This window comes from Leguminivora glycinivorella, chromosome 5 (assembly GCF_023078275.1).
Source record: "Leguminivora glycinivorella isolate SPB_JAAS2020 chromosome 5, LegGlyc_1.1, whole genome shotgun sequence".
Lineage (NCBI taxonomy): Eukaryota > Metazoa > Arthropoda > Insecta > Lepidoptera > Tortricidae > Leguminivora > Leguminivora glycinivorella.
In genome coordinates, this window is record NC_062975.1 from 5,907,247 (window position 1) to 5,924,783 (window position 17,537).

The following is a 17,537-nucleotide window of genomic DNA, read 5'->3' on the forward strand; positions in this document are numbered from 1 at the left end:
TCACGGCGTGACAGACGACTGTACACCAACGACGCCATTACATAACACGCTGTTTTCGACGAAATTGGGCTATACATATTATAATTAAATATAAACAATAATGTCAAATCCATACTAATATTACAAATGGGAAAGGGTGTGTGTCTGTTTGTTTGTCCGTCTTTCACGGCAAAACCGGAGCGACGAATTGACGTGATTATTTAAGGGGATTTAGTTGAAGGGATGGAGAGTGACATAGGCTACTTTTTGTCTCTTTCTTACGTGAGCGAAGCCGCGGTCAAAAGCTAGTTTATTATAAATGGGAAAAGCTGGTTACTCTATAATCTGAAGTGGAAGAATTCGTTGTTTCACCAAAGATAATGTGTGTTTGTTTGTTTGTCCGTCTTTCACGGCCAAACGGAGCGACGGATTGACATGTTTTTTAAGTGGAGATAGTTGAAGGGATGGAGAGTGACATATGCTACTTTTGTCTCTTTCTAACGCAAGCGAAGCCGCGGGCAATAGCTAGTACATCACGGGTAGCATGGTCGCGCGATAGACGATAAAATATCAGGCCGTCCCTGTCGCACTATTAGTAAGTGCGATTATAGGGACGGCCAGATGTTTTATCATTTATCGCGCGACCATAATTGCCTGCCAGCCGGCGTATCATGCTTCTAATTTTATCACTTATCCACGTGGATAAGACGGCTGTCACGCTTTAGCAAGTATGTCAGTGTGAGAATGACAGATGTCTTATCCACGTGGATAAGTGATAAAATTGGAAGCATGGTAGGCCGGCTGGACCAGATTATATTGATGATAATTATTATTTGTAACCATTTAGTTAATATTGTCTTCAGTTACCGCGATAGTTACTCATGAAATAAAAACTATGAAAACGGATTAAATCGCGTATAATGAGTTTAAAATTCATCCCGATGTTTCAAACACTTTACAGCGTTCGTGGTCAACGGGTGACTGAGGAAAAATTACAATGTGCAAAAGCTACCCATATTCTTGTATATATCTAACCATTTAGTTGTTGAAGAAAAACATTCACACAACAATAACATAGGTCAACCAGCTCAGTAAATGCAATACTTTACTAATACTACTTATGCCCACACTATGACCTATGTATAATGTATTATACCAGACGTGTAATATTTTATTTTATCAACAAAGGCATAATAAAGGATTGTATTGTATTTTTGTATGAAAATAAAAAATAGGAAAGCAATATAGTAATAGTCAAATATTCCATTAAAAAAATAAAAAATACATAATAAATCCATAAAAGTTCAAATGATTAAAAAAAACTTCGGATTCGAACCCACGATCTTCTGCATCATAGTCAGTCGTTTGACCGAGACGACATTTCGATTTACATTAGCAGTGTCGAAATACACGATATGTATCTTTGTTGACAAAATGCGTCATTATTTCTGAGTCTGCTTGAGTTAACTAAACCAATATCTTTAAATAATTACTTGTCAAGAGCCAAATGTCACTGATGACAATGTCAACTAAAAATGCGCGAAATATGACGGCTCTGTGTCTGTACACAAAATTTGGCACGCACATTTACGTAAAATTAATAAAAAATTCACAAGGATTTGTCCATGATTTCTGTATGAAACAATGTATTTCATTCACTACCGCGACGACGGATAATGTATAGTAGATGTATGCGCATATTTTTATTTAGTTGTAATGTGCGGTGACTAAATAAATGGTAGATGTTTTTTGTATGGAAAGCGAGCCACCTTAATCAATTTAATCACAGCTGAAACTATTTTATGTAAGTACCTACCTTTAGACATTACTTATGAACTTACAATGGCGTGGCACACTTAGCAATATTCTTAATAATAATTATATTAACAGTAGGTACCAACCTCGATCGAATATTAGTTTTTTTTGTTCTGTATAAATAAATACATTATTACAATTATTTTCACAGACTACTAAAACTGAGATAACATTATTTTAATTCGTTTGTAAATTGTATCTTTTATATTATTTCCTAATACGTAGTCTAAATGCGTGAACTGTTGGTGCTCTATTTTGTAAGTATCGAAACGTTCGGCAAAGAGTCTGCTAGCTTTTCAACGTCACGGGCGTCTGATAACCAATCCGCATCACTGTAAATTAGGGCTACGGGCGTTTTTACATTCATTAATTTATAACTCGGGGGCTCTCGGAAACCATACCTTCTTATATTTTGAGTGACACCATAATCAAATCTTCTAAATTTTCCGGAAATGATTTCCTGTGCATAATGAACACTTTGTTTCACCGATGAACCAGCCGACGCGTGGCCCAGGACAACTGGTAAAATTGACGCGTCCATAGTATTCAAGTTAAACCCAGCAGTGAAGAGTAGAAAGTTAACGCAGAATAATTTGTACAACGGCCCACTAGCGTCACCACAAGATTGTCTCATGTACATCTTACTGCCTTCTTTCGATGAGAATCTTTCCACCAATCCGGGCACGGAAACAAATCCTCGAAGAATAGGGGATTGTGCGTAATTCATAAATGCGACTGGAGCTAATGCAATCATAAGGGACACTTTGTCATTATAGTCCGGTCTCTCCGAACACATTACCCAGAAGCTGGTTGTACCTTGGGAGTGCCCGATGTATTTCAAATTATCTTTTCTGGTAGCATTTAAAGTGTAATCGATCATAGCCGGAAGATCGAAGTATCCGATCTCGTGCCAGGAGAAATCCCAAAATTTAGCTTGAGATGGTTTTAGTTGGACGTGTCGAAAGGAATGTTTGGTGCCGCGTGCATTTCCCATCCATACATCGTAGCCGTCTTTAGCTAGCAAATACGCTATGCCACTCTCCGGTCCTGATGCCACGTAGTCATCAGCACTTCCGCTTAATCCATGCATCAGAAAGACAACTGGACCGTCACCTCGTATTCTGAACAATGTGAGAACATATCCATCTTCTGTAACAGCCTCGTGAGTCTCTGCTGTAAAACCGTGCTTTTCGATGAGTTGAATGTTGTTGAGTCGCCAGTCTTCCTGTTGGAGGCCGAAGTTGTAGTCTCTAATGAAGCTTGCACGTTTAGAGACTTTGATGTTGTCGATCAGGAGGTTTTGAACGTTTCTGTCAGTATCCATGGTCCATGCCACGCTGAGGACAACACTAGTCAGAAATCTGAGCAATTTCGCGAAGAATTCTCCATCGATAATATTGTTGAGGATCTCTAATATTTAATATTTATTTAATATTTATATATTGTTGAATGTGACGATGTACAATTAATACAAATAAATATTCTATTCTATTCTATTCTATTCTATTCTACAGACTCGGTTCGGTTGACAATTGCACCATTGAATGAATTCAGTGCCTGAGGCAACAGTAGCTGAACGAGCTGTCCATGGACCAAACCAATGGAAAATATTACGATGCTTATCAATAATTTTGGGACCATTTTCGCGACCGGCGCGCTTGCGACAAAGATTAGACTGATATGCTAAATGTCAAAAGGCCTTGTTTGTCAAAAAATAAATCGCTACATAGGTTTGTATGTGTGCATATATTACTATACGTAGAGCGTACGACGGCCAGGAGGGCCAAATATTAGGCTTAGCACTTCCGCTTGTCTGTCCTCGAAACGGGTCGCGTATATATGATAACACTAACATGACTAACATGTTTTTTGCAGGAAGTTCTTCGCTAAAATACTAGCTATACTAGCTTTTGCCCGCGGCATCGCTCGCGTTAGAAAGAGACAAAAAGTAGCCTATGACACTCCATCCCTTCAACTATCTCCAATTAAAAAATCGCGACAATTCGTTGCTCCGTTTTGCCGTGAAAGGCGGACAAACAAACAGACACACACACTTTCCCTTTATAATATTAGTATGGATGAAAGTATTCATTATAATGTATACAAATGAAATATTACTGATTCACACTCAATTTAAAGACAACTAACGACTATTTCTATTGAGAGTGCGATTATGATTTGCCCAAGCGGTCATAATTTTAAAATTAAAAATTCCTGTCTACAATGGGTGTCACGTCTATAAGACTAGTCTGACTAGTGTTATTATTGGACAAGGTACACACACAGGTCATTTTGTGTCGGTCTAGTAAAAATAAGGTCGTGTGACCTTCAAGTGACAGGATGGCATCAGATGACACAGAACAGCGTATGGCAAAGTCTAGTGTCTGAGGCCAAGATCCATGTCGGTAATGAGTCAACGAAGATGATATTGGCAATGAAAGCGTTATCGTCATATAATTTAAGCGTCACACTTATTCACAATATAGTAAAATGCATCGTACGATTGATAACGTATCTATAATAACAATTACAACGTCATACTTGTCCAATTGCGGAGTTCAAATTCAAATTAAAGACTACATTTTATAACTTGTACCTAGATGGTAAAAAAACATTCAAGTCGACTCATGTTAAGCAGCTACCCTAGCATGTGAAGACTAGCCCCCTAAAAACTACCCGACTAGCCCGATAAAGTTCGTTTGTCCCTTTCTATCACACCAATACGTCGGAAAGGGACAAACGAACTTTATCGGCTTGATAACTTTAGTGAACGTTTATGAATAAGGGGTAGGTATCCGTTTTTAGCATTGATAAAGGTGATCGTACTTTAAACAAAGTTTAGTTTGCATAAAAACAGTTAGTAACATAAGACTTACAAAGAAATGACAAGAATATTATTTGTACATTTGCATCAGACGTGTTTAAAATCAATGTTATTAATATCGAGATAACAATTCGATTATTCGCTTATGAATCAAATCTTTTGGATTTTTGGAGTACACGTAATCAAGATGGGTAAAGTTTTCACGTTCAATTTTGTGGGTTTTGACCACTCTTGGCAATTTTCTCAAGAGTTTCTCGACGTCGCGGTCATCAGACAGCCAGTCTCCGTCACTGTATATCACAGCGACAGGTGCGTTTATATTTTCAAGTTCATAATCAGGCGGGTCGCGAGACCCATAGCGATGCATATTCTCGGCAACGCCGTAATCGAACTGCCTAAACTTCCCCGATACGATACTTTGCGCATAATGTACACATTGTTTCACTGATGAACTGGTTGGCGAGTGACTGAGTACTGCTGGAAGGGATGTTGCGTTCAAATGTTCCAGGTTAAATCCAGCAACAAACATCACGACATATTGGCAGAATAACGACTCCATTAATCCCCCACTCCCGCACACCCGTTGCATGTAAAGCTTACTACCTTCACTCGAGTAGAACATGTTTAAAATTATCGGAGTGTAATGCAACATTCGCGCAAAGGGAGACTTCACGTTGTACAAGAAACCTATAGGTGCTAATGCGATCATAAGAGACACTTTCGCATTGTACGCGGGGCGCTCGGATGCCATCACCAGGAAACATGTGCTGCCTTGTGAGTATCCGATGTATCTTAACTTCATTTGGCCCGTTTTGTTCAAAGTGTAATCTATCATAGCTGGGAGGTCGTAATAGCCAATCTCGTGCCAGGATATATCCCAATATTTGGCCGAAGACTGCTTTAGGTACTGATGTCGCCGAGAATGTTTGGAGCCGCGTGAGTTACCCAGCCACACATCGTAGCCTTCCCTCGCCAGGAAATACGCGATGCTGTTTTCAGGACCCGACAGCAAAAAATCATCAGCACTTCCGAACACTCCATGCATCAGGAATACTACCGGGCCGTCGCTGGGAATCCTTAACAGAGTAAGGATATATCCATCTTCAGTGACAGTTTCGTGAGTCTCCACTAGATGTCCATATTTTGTAATGAGCTGAACGCTGCTGAGGTGGCAGTCTTCGTTGTGGCGGCCGGATTCGAAATCTTTCACAAAATTCCTTCGCGTTGAAATTAGAACGTTGTTATCCAAAAGATCGAGAACGTCCTTGTCCGAGCCCATGGTTTTGGCTACACTCTTGGTTACACTGCTGAGTAAATGGAGGACGTTTTTAGCGAATTTTCCATCGAAGAGATCGGGGGTGTTATCGGCTGTTTGGATCCGGTTTGTCAGAGCTCGGGTTGAATTTTCAGTCTGTGGCAACATTAGATCGAGAAGCTGCCCGCGTGCCACACTCAAACTAAATAAGACTGACCAAATAAATGTCTTTGAGATCATTATGATATTTCAAATCAACACTGATGCCACGGCTGTCTATATTAGACTGATTTAATGCAAAGATGTAACATATTATAATGGGAATATCATTACCATGCATTATCACAAAACATTGAAAAATGTGTAAATGAGAAGGTTTATGAGCTATAATAACCGTGACATCGGGGACCTACACGTGCACATCTGACATTGTTGATCTCTTCACTATTGTTGTTAATATACTAGGGCTATAGTTTAGATAACCTGGTTATACTTATATTCATTATTCCAATAGAAATTATGATTTAAATGATTTTATTGTACCTATCAGCAGCGGCTGGTCCATACAAACCGATTCCCACCGGGTTGCCTAAAATTAATTACTAGTAAAGTACCTAATGTTTAGGTAGGTTTCTTTTTGCTCAGTGTTGCCTAGCAGAAATTTTCACCAGCCGCCACTGGGACCTATATAAAACATGCGGAACAGTCTGCGATGGAAATGTGATTTATAATTAGATTTCAGGTTTTGCTAAAACTGGACCAAATGAATATATAAAATTTAATCTTAACCTAAAATTTGAAAAATTAATTTAAAAAATCTGTTGAACTGGTACGAAGTGTACGAACCACTGGCAGGTTCCAAGAGACAATTGAGTGAAGCTTGAAACTATGAACTAGGACCATTTGAACGCTTTCAAATATTTTAGGCTCCATTTAAAGAACACCAAGAGTTTGGCATAAGTTTAGCGCCAGGTCTCCCCCCACCGAACCTTTCCAATAAGCTATATTATGTTAAAAACTCACCGTCCTATTAATCACAACTCCGAAGTAGTCTATGAGATTCTCTCCATAGAAGAAATAGTTGGACGTGAGTAGGAAGTACCAGGAGAGTGATCGGAACCACGGCAGGCCGTGCACCCGGTATACAGCGTACCCGATGTTGATGATCTCTTCGAAGCATTTCACTTGCACGCAGAGGACCTGGGACAAAAGTGATAATAAATAAAGGTTTATTCTTCTTTGCAAGCATTTTTGGGTATTTATTTCTCCGAGCGTTTAAGCCGCTTCGACTTCGGTAGCAACATTTGTACGTAAGAATCACGTGAAATTTTTTCAATTTAATAAAAAACCGCGAAATTTCAACAAACAAAAATCATGGCACTCTTACGTGATTCGGGTAGTAACGAAGTCAAAGCATATGAAACGCTCGAAAAACATCCCGTCTGCGATTTAATTGCAGCAATCCAATCTAGGTATATTATATTTTCACGGAAAACACATGAAAATTGGTCAGTCATTTTTTTTTCTCTTTCACACATAAATATAACTGACAGTAACATTCCTAGACACTTGCACAGGCGCCGCCTGGCGGGATAACATATCAGTGTGCCTCCTCATTAGACACAATCGTTACGGAGCGCGAAATATGTCAAGTGTTTTCCGACTATTTACACGTGAGTGACCCGGTTTATATGTTTGATAGACACAATCGCACACATATACTTAGAAAATGATGGCCTTTTAATAATTAATAAAAGCATGGGTATGCGCCTACCGAGCCTATGGACCGTAACAGCTGCAGAAAACAACTATCGTCTGTATAAAACCTATAACCTTAAAACGCAAAAATGCAACGAAATGACCTTAGAGAGAATCCGAGATTAAATTGAAGGGGACTATAAATAAATAAAAATAAGGCTAATTTTAACTCTTTGAAGTAATTATTTAGTTTGGGTCGTCTTTGGTTTGAGCAAGCAAAATAAGTAAAACAACATCTAATAAATAATATATATAAATATTCTACAAGCGGCACATAACTTTAGCGCTGACAGTTATTGCGCAGAACTTGAAAACAGGTCACTCAGGGGATTACCAGGGGGTGAAGGGTATGTGTCCCCATGCGCAGCTATCCCCTCCACATTTCACTCAGCGCTAAACTTGTGTTCCGCCACTTGTACCTTATACATAGTACAATTAAAACTATAATTATTTTAAACTGAAATAGATACCATTACACTAAAGAAAAAGCGATCTGGGCTGACGTGATAAACCGACCCCGACCGGATAATTATTTTAATATTAATTTTCCGACCGACCGACCATTAAGTTTCCGATAAAAAAGCATAATCCGTGGAAGTGGAAGTAAAGAAAACATTTCGTGAGGTGACAAGCAAAAGTGACACCACAAGTTCATAGTTATAGTTATAGCAGCTATAGTGAACCATATTACTATGGAATGAAGTCGATTCTTGTTTCAACATTTTTAGTAATTAATGAACTTTGTTAGTCACCTGACGAATTTAAATTTTGTATTTTAATGGCCGCTGTACACATATGGCCAACGGTTCCACCAGCCCTTTGTGAAACCCCTTGGCCAAGATAAGAGCCGCTGTTTACACATTGGCGAACCAATCACTTGGCATTGGCTCTTCATGAAAGATGGACGTGGAATATAAAAGTCTAGGAAATTCTAGGTCATAGACGTTGTCAGAAAAATTTGATTAAAAAATAATAACCCCGTAGTAAAATTAAATTATTTGAAATATTAACAATTTTTTGAATATTCTGATAAGAACATTTATCTTTTTTAGGAAATACATTAAACATTTGCAAGGTTATTTTATTTCCTAAAATCTACACTATTATTGGCATAGATAAACTTATTATTTTCGTAAATATTTCACTACTGTCCTCTCTGACGGCTGACGACCAACTGAATGAAGCGCCAACGTGTAAACGCAGTTGGCCATTGGCGCCAAGATCCTTTGATGTGTGGACAAAAAACCGACACCAATCGGTTGGCCGGCAAGCGCAAGCGCCAACTGCCAACTTACGGCCAAGTAGCCCTCTACACGCTTGGCCAAGGGGGTTGGTGAAACCGTTGGCCATATGTGTACAGGGGCCATAAGACAAACTGAATAAAATCGATATTTATAACAGGCCGCCCAATATGATTAATTTTATGATATAACTAGCATTTGCCCGCGGCTTTAAATCCGATGATGCGCAATGCTCCATACAAACCCCCCCCCCCCCCCCCTTTTTTAGGGAAGTGAGGCGTTAGAAAGAGACAAAAAGTAGCCTATGTCACTCTCTATCCCTTCAACTATATCCAGTTAAAAAATCGCGTCAATTCGTAGCTCCATTTTGCCGCGAAAGACGGACAAACAAACAGACACACAGACTTTCCCATTTATAATATTAATATGTATTAGGTTGTAATATAAACTTTATGAGTAAGTCTATGAAGGTAGAATATCAACTGTAAAAGAATATGAACAAAATAATATGAATATAAATACAAGAATGTTAAGGCCGGTCAACCAATTTGAATCCTAGGTCACTCTAGAACCGTGTCTTATTGACACCATGCTTTATTTGCCATAGAATTTACTTTGACGTTTACTGTGAAAAGGTTCTACAGCAGCCTAGAAATTTTTCCTTGTTGCAAATGAAGCTTAAGGACTCTCAAAGCATGGACTATGTGGATCTTCATATACACCCGGCACATGATAAAACTACGTTAATAATAACCTAACCACAAAATTAAAATTTTGAAAAAAACCCCGACCGCGACATAGTAGACCGATTTTCATAAAACATGGCTAAGAACACTCCCGACTAACTCAGCTTTCAGACAAAAAAAAACTAAATCCAAATCGGTTCATCCGTTCGGGAGCTACGATGCCACAGGCAGACACACACACAGACAGACACGTCAAACTTATAACATGTTTAACATGTTTGTGTCAACCCGTCGTTTTTGCGTCGTTATATATAACATGTTTGTGTCAACCCGTCGTTTTTGCGTCGTTATAACATGTTTGTGTCAACCCGTCGTTTTTGCGTCGTTATATATAACATGTTTGTGTCAACCCGTCGTTTTTGCGTCGGGGGTTAAAAATAGCAGCTGATAAAATAACGAAATTTCCGGTTTGTGCCATTTCCGGTTATTAAGTATTTTTCAGATTGTTTAGAGCTCTAATAAAACGTGGGTTAAAATGTTTAATATTTAAAGAAAGTTATCAAGCCGATAAAGTTCGTTTGTCCCTTTCTATCACACCGATGCATCGGAAAGGGACAAACGAACTTTTCCCTCACTAGCTCGGAAACACGTGTTTTGTCCTTTAATACCAGCGGGTAAAAACGCATTAAAGTAATTTGACCTTGAATAAAGTCAAATTAACTGCTTTAAAATTGATAAAAGTAGGTGAATCTAGTAATAATGATGATTTACCACCTGTGGAACTACTGGAAGCAGTGGTAAACGCATTTTTTGCGTTGTAGTTTCCTCGCTATAGTGAGGGGAAAAGTTTTGTGTTACACTCGGGTGCAAATGTATTTTACTTCTCGTGTGTTAAAAAACTCGCAAGTTCAGGATTCTATTCTCGAACCACTCGCTTCGCTCGTGGTTCAACTATAGAATCCTTTCACTTGCTCGTTTTTCAATTCCACACTCAGCGTTAAAATACAACTTTGCCCCCTTGTATAACAAATAACTATATCGGCGTGATAACTTTAGTGAACGTTTATGAATAAGGGGGTTAGTACTTTCCTTGCGCTGGTGAGGTAATTTTTGTTGTTCACGTAAGTTCCGTTTTCTAACCCCTCGCTGCTTATAATTTTTCGTTAGCATTAAAGCAAAAAAGGTACTTATATACCTTATTCTTACCAATAAATAATGAATAAATAAATAAATATTGGGGGACACCTTACACAGATCAACTTAGCCCCAAACTAAGCAAAGCTTGTACTATGGTTGCTATTTAAGCGACGATATACATACTTAAATAGATAAATACATACTTATATACATAGAAAACATCCATGACTCATGAACAAATATCTGTGCTCATCACACAAATAAATGCCCTTACCGGGATTCGAACCTGGGACCGCGGCTCAGCAGGCAGGGTCACTACCGACTGAGCCAGACCGGTCGTCCAATAGAGTGAATTAGTCGGAAGCGCTGGTAGCGTAGCGGTAAGTACCTACGTGCGACTTTCGTTCCGGAGGTCGCGGGTTCGAACCCCGGCTCGCACCAATGAGTTTTTCGGAATATATGTGCGAAATGTCATTTTATATTTGCCAGTCGCTTTTCGGTGAAGGAAAACATCGTGAGGAAACCGGACTAATTCCAATAAGACCTAGTTTACCCTTCGGGTTGGAAGGTCAGATGGCAGTCGCTTTCGTAAAAACTTGTGCCTACGCCAAATCTTGAGATTAGTTGTCAAAGCGGACCCCAGGCTCTCCTGAGCAAATGCCGGGATAATGCAAGGAGGATGATGATGATGAAAGGGATGAATTAGTCATAGATACCTATAGGGAACTAAAGGAACTTAATTCACTGATTCACGACGTACAAGCGTGATATCTGTCTCTACTCTTTGGAATTAAGAGCCCGTCACGATGGGTAAAAATTCAGTATCTGTCAAATTACCCCATTTACACACACTAACGCACGTCACACTCACCATCATACTTTTCGCACACTACCGCAATTTACTGGAAGAGGTCAGTGACCTAAGTGAGAGGAACTTAAGACAGGTCTATAGTTTCACTGAAGATCAGTTGTAACGTTAAAATCCCATCAAAACCAAAAAAGGGAAATATGAGCCAAGTCCAATATTATATATGCCTTGGTTGTTGGCGTCAACGACATAAGCAGTGAGATCTAAACGGGTGCCAAGTTCAATGGCAGTCCTCAAAATGTTTTATGACAATTGATGACATAAAATATCATTTCTTATAACTTTTATAATAGAATAAAATAGAATATAATTAATTTTTTCGTTAACACACACACAAAATAAACGTTACAAATAATAAGACATAAACAAGAAGGAGATCCAACGAAATGGTCTAATCTTCCGATCAGACCATCCGGTGAAACAATCACGACAGGCACATAATATGTATGTCACAAATATCAATATAAGAGCCAAATTTAAGACGTTTATGTGAAATAGTTTTTGTTGTGAGGACGCCCATAGAGGCTCCAAATAGTTCGTGTAATATTACACACGATGTTGTCTGCCAGTTCGGTACCTTGAACTTGGCTTGACACGCTGCCGCGTGTTTAGATTGCGGACAGTGTCAATTTAGTGTTAGTGTTACCATCTCACACCAATTGACTCCGATTATTTTTCAAAATAAATTTGTGCAAACACCATATAAAATCAAAACAACTCTGGTGTAAAAAAACAGTGCTTCGTTTATTCTAATTATAAATGGTTAAACCCTTTTCCGAATGAATTAAAATAATTCACTGTTCCTGATCAGTTTAGCCATTATAAAATCCGTTATAAATGCACTGAGATAAAGGTTGAGGTTATGTATGAACAGAGGTTGACAGTCAGTTTACATGTAAAATTGTTGCCATATATAGAATTCTTCATTAAAATAATAATTTTCAAAATTTATTTAAAGTTGTCTGAATCTAAGGTTACGTGCCCCGTGTGCAAACACCATTTAAAAATTATATTGAACGTAAGAAGGTAAGTCATACAGAACAATTTTGTGATAAGATAATATATTATTACAATTAATAATTTCGCCATTTACGTAAATAATCGTTTATAGAATATAATTATAATGATTAGTTCTGTTAGTTTTTTCATACGCCACACTGAATGTCTCTTCGCGAAAGAGAATGTTACACACACTGACACACTGAATAATGTGACCAGTATAATGAAAATAAAGTCCAACGAGTTAAAATTAATTTTAAAACTCTTTCATTTTAATAAAGTTTAGAAGACAAAAAATACCTATATTTCTTATCATTGTATTAAAGTTACATATTTTTTTTTATTTCTCAACAATAATAAGTAGTAAACAACACAAAAAAAAACGATTTTAAACTGAGACTCTTTTAGACGTGACGATATTTATTTACCTTATTACTTTTGAATACATTCATAGCACTGGCAATCTTTTTGTATCCGTATATGATTTCCAGTGTCAAAAACAAATGTCATTGGAGCAAATTTGGCGACACGTCTGCTTCGAACGAGCCCGATCGGGCGTCTGACTCAATAGAATCTGTTCGCAGTTTTGACGTTTGTATGGAAAATTTACGAAAGTTTATATTCAACATTGATTTTATTCGTTTTCTTTGTAAGGAAAAATATGAAAAGGTAATAATTCTGTAGTCCAGTTATCTAGCTTATAAAATAACATTATTTTAAAACTAAAACACGGTCGTACATATTCAAATTTATGAAGATGCCGACAGGGGCCGACCGCATTTTAGTTACAACTTTAAGTAAGTATGTATCTAAAATTGGAAGTGTTTCCTGATTTGTATTACACACTATTTTTTATACACATACTTAAAGTTTATAATTATCAAGAAAGCCTTTTGTTTGCCTAAAAGGTTTTCGAAGTAATTGCCATTTGATTCGAAGTATTTTTAGACAAATATTGATGTCGTTTAACTTCCATTTACTGTATTTTAGTAGCATGATAACACACATATAAACTACTGAATTTTTAGTTTAGGATATAAGTAATGCGACAGCATCAATTTTAGCAGCCTAAAGTATACAAAATTGAGCTCAGCTCACTCAGACGTAAGCACTATTTGCGGGTTTTCTTAAACTAGCGTCAGGAAAAAAATCATAATTAATTCAGGGAGTAACTTTTCCTTGATGTTAACTACTGATTTTGTAGATAAAAATACGCGCTGTTTAAAACAAGTGCTTTTCTTATCAATAAGTATATACTGAAACTAAAACCGGACGTAGAAAACTACCAATTTTAGATTTTCTACTTTTTGATATTGACGGCCTCTTAACAAACAGTAAACACTCCAGTTAAAAATAGATTGTACAGCCGAGTTTAACTATCTAGTTCATTGTTATGACGGTAAGAATAAATAGGCCGATTATTTTTTAATGTAAAAATTTAATTATTATAATTTGTAATGTATTTCTTTACAACTCTTAGGCATGAAGATAAAAGACAAATTCGTGACAATCACCAAACTCATATAAATATACCTACACTAAAAGTGTATTATTTTTTAAAGGAAAAATTCACACCTCCATCAGGACTAGAACCTGCGACCCTCTAGAACACTGCTCCAGGCACTCTGACCAACTAAGCCACAAAGGCGTGCCTGGATGTGTACGAAATTGTACATGCCTTCAATATTTAAACGAAATAATTCCTATTTCATTTTATACAGCCTTTAGACTCAAAACTTATAGTATCACTCCTAGATGTTTCTGCTTGATAAAAAATAAGTTTAACATGTAAAATTATGAGTTTATGAAAAAAGACAGTAAAGCAAAACAAAAAAATAAGTGTAAATGCGCTGGAAGTCGCCAGCAATATGCTGAGTGAGGTGAGGCCATTTCGTGGTAATTTATTCTTATATGTCATTCACAAAATATTGTTTATTGCCTGTGTGTTTACAAATAAAACTAATTCTATTCTATTTTATTCTATTCTAAATGACCAATTGGGCCATTTTTTTCAAAGTTGTCCACCCCACTTTTTTTGTAACATGGGTATTATTTACGCGATTCATACTCAGAATAGAGAGCTCTTTCGATCCTGATAGGAGAAAAAAAATGTCCCAAGATTTCCATACATTTTTTCGAACCTTCCATTCCGTTACCGCCATACAAAATGTATGAAAAAGTGGTAACGGAATGGGAAAAAAACCTTTGGACACTTTTTTTCTCCTATTAGGACTGAAAGAGCTCTCGATCCTGAGTGGAAAACACATAAATAAATTCAAATCTAAAAAAAAAGTGGGGTGGACAACTTTGAAAAAAATGGCCCAATTAAATTAGAAACTAAGCAAAACGAACTAAATTATCAGCTTACCGTAATCATCAATGCTAGAGGGCCCCCATAGATGAGCAGGCAGAACGCTCCGATCATGAGCCAAGTGAAGATGCCTCGGATCACCCAGTTCCGCCATCTTTATTAAAAGGATTATTAATGATATATCAGTAATATTTTACAAGATTTTATGAATACGGCTGAATTAATGTATTATTCCCGTGTGGTGACGGCAGGGCCGGATTAAGGGTAGAGCGAGTGGAGCGGCCGCTCTAGGCGCCGAATGGCAAGGGGGCGCCAAAATCATCATTGCGTGGGCGCACACATAGCCCAAAATGGCGAGAGGAGTTAAAAATGAATTCTATGCAGCTCTTGAAAATCTAGATAATTTGTGATTGTGAATCAGATTATCTGAAAAGTTGCACCACAATGCCACCATGTACAACATTCATAAGGTGGGAGCTGTTGGCTAGGGCGCCGTGAAAATGTTTCTAGCTCTTGACGAACTAAATTGTTGTTGTCGCGAGGCCGAACGACAAAGACAAAGTTACCTATCCAAACGCTTTGTGTTTATCCGCAATCCAAAGCGGAGTTCCTCTTAAATCCAAAGGCGCAAAATGTCTCAGAGAGGCGCAAGATGAAGGAGCGTAAGCGTGCTGATGAACGAACTCTAAAGCTAGTTAGGAAACCGAATGGCACGTAGTGGCAAACCACCGATGCCCATTAAGGCATCCCGACGCTGACGAAAGAGTTACTTTGGCCTAATTAACTCTTAGTATTATAAAAATAAAACTTATGACGAAATAAAATGCCTAGAAGTCGAGAACGTAAGCACCCTGTGAAATCTAAATACCCCAAAACATGCCAAAATTCTGCAATTAGAGTCGAACTTCTCCACTTTTCAATATGTCTGTCCAAGTTGGCCATTGCTTTAATTTGCTTTTCTCCCCCATGCCTTGCCTTGGCCCTGAACTGAATTTCAAATCGGACTGTTATCAGTTTTTGGTTTGCCAGAGTTTGGTCTTTGGCCTCTTCCTAGTGACCTCCTCAATGAACACGCTGCGCAGGAAAGCTTTAACCTCGTGTACGTTTGGCCTATGAAAGACAGTAACTTATATAGAATCCCGCCCCCGTAAATAATAGGAAAAAAATTTCGCGCTCGCTTCGCTCGCGTTTAATATCTCCACCTAATACTTATGTCATATATTTTAGTTACTTATCCAAATTATTGTGACGTGTCAGACGGACACAGCAAATCTATAAGGATAGCGTTTTGGCTTCGGACCCCAAAAAAATTTAAACAAGGGGGCGCCAAAACTATATCTCGCTCTACCCTGATCGAGTGCGCGGGCCGGCGCTGGGTGACGAGTTAAGAATTTCACCACCCCCTTTCTTCCAGTGGGTGTTGTTGAAGTCGACTGTGGGATATCGGTTAAATTGTGGCGTAGGCGAGAGGCTGGCAACCTGTCACTGCAATGTCACAATTTGGATTTCTTTAAACCCCTTTTTGCCAAGAGTGGCACTAAAACATAGTAGTTCATGTGCTCTGCCTACCCCTTTATAGGATACAGGCGTGATTACATGTATGTATGTATGTAATTTATTATTTGTGTGTGAAATAAAGTTATAGTTATGATTAAATGTTTACAACATGTATGCCTCTTGGATATACCTAAGACTGTTGATTTTTACAGTCAATCTCATGCTTTAAGAGAGGCTTTTCTTTTCAAGTCTGCCGACACCTGGGTTGCCAGTCTTAATCAGTTTTGTGTCCTTGTGGGATATAAAATATGTGGGATAAATTCTGTTACGAATATGTTAAGGTTTATGAAGAGAGGCTAGGATTCTCTTTGGATCACAGAGCCATATTAGTAAGTTTTTTTTTAATAATTGAATAACTTTTATTATAGGACCAAATTACACAGAAACTGTATAATAATATATCTATTAGTTAGTTATGAAGAGACTGCAATTTATTTAAGAACTATTGACAACCATGGAGATTAAAACGAATTGCCATTAAGTAGCTAGTAGCTGTCCATCTGTATCAATCATACCTTAGAAGCCATCATTTCATATATAGATAAAAAATACTTTTCCTTTAATACAAACAAAACTATTATAGGATTAAATAACCTTGTAAGTTATTATACAACTGGCCCTGGTTCAGCCTCAGAGAACATCAATTAAGTTATTAGCTAGTTTGTTTCAAAGATTTCAAACATTTTAACAATATAAATACATAGTTACACCTATTTTGCACAAACCTCTAATAATAACTGCACTAGCACCAGTGTTATGTATACAGGGTGCCCGGTAATTAATGGACAACCTTTTAACCACCAAGAGGGCATCTTATACTCGCCTGGTGGTAAAAATCGCCTGGTTTTCGAGATTTTCACACGTTTTAAAATTTTAGGTAGTATTAAAAGTGTGAAAATCTCGAAAACCAGGCGATTTTTACTAAACCTTAAAGTCGATTTTCTGGATCAGTATAAGATGGCCTCTTGGTGGTTAAAAGGTTGTCCATTAATTACCGGGCACCCGGTATACCTAGATATTTTTTCTGGCACAAACGTCAAGTAGTTAGTGCTAGAGAAAATCAAAACATCGACAATCCTTTTATCGATAAATAGCCCTACATATAAA

At 37.8% G+C, this 17,537-nt stretch overlaps 3 protein-coding genes across 3 annotated transcripts in view; all 3 read right to left on the reverse strand.

Moving 5' to 3' along the window:
• LOC125226301 (phosphatidate cytidylyltransferase, photoreceptor-specific) overlaps positions 1 to 17,537 on the reverse strand; it is a 46,830-nt gene that overhangs the window by 27,447 nt on the left and 1,846 nt on the right. The window contains exons 3-4 of the mRNA XM_048130239.1: positions 14,931 to 15,027; positions 6,897 to 7,073 (exon numbers count right to left, since the gene is read on the reverse strand). Of these exons, the coding sequence (XP_047986196.1) occupies positions 6,897 to 7,073; positions 14,931 to 15,027 (274 nt within the window). The remainder of the gene's footprint in view (positions 1 to 6,896; positions 7,074 to 14,930; positions 15,028 to 17,537) is intronic.
• On the reverse strand, positions 1,757 to 4,495 carry LOC125226300 (lipase 3-like). Its single transcript, XM_048130238.1, has 2 exons — positions 3,306 to 4,495; positions 1,757 to 3,207 (listed from the first exon to the last, which is right to left on the reverse strand). The coding sequence occupies exons 1-2, from the start codon at positions 3,433 to 3,435 to the stop codon at positions 2,045 to 2,047; spliced, it is 1,293 nt and encodes a 430-aa protein (XP_047986195.1). The 5' UTR covers positions 3,436 to 4,495; the 3' UTR covers positions 1,757 to 2,044.
• On the reverse strand, positions 4,614 to 6,138 carry LOC125226298 (lipase 3-like). The gene has a single exon (XM_048130237.1). The coding sequence runs from the start codon at positions 6,111 to 6,113 to the stop codon at positions 4,731 to 4,733; it is 1,383 nt and encodes a 460-aa protein (XP_047986194.1). The 5' UTR covers positions 6,114 to 6,138; the 3' UTR covers positions 4,614 to 4,730.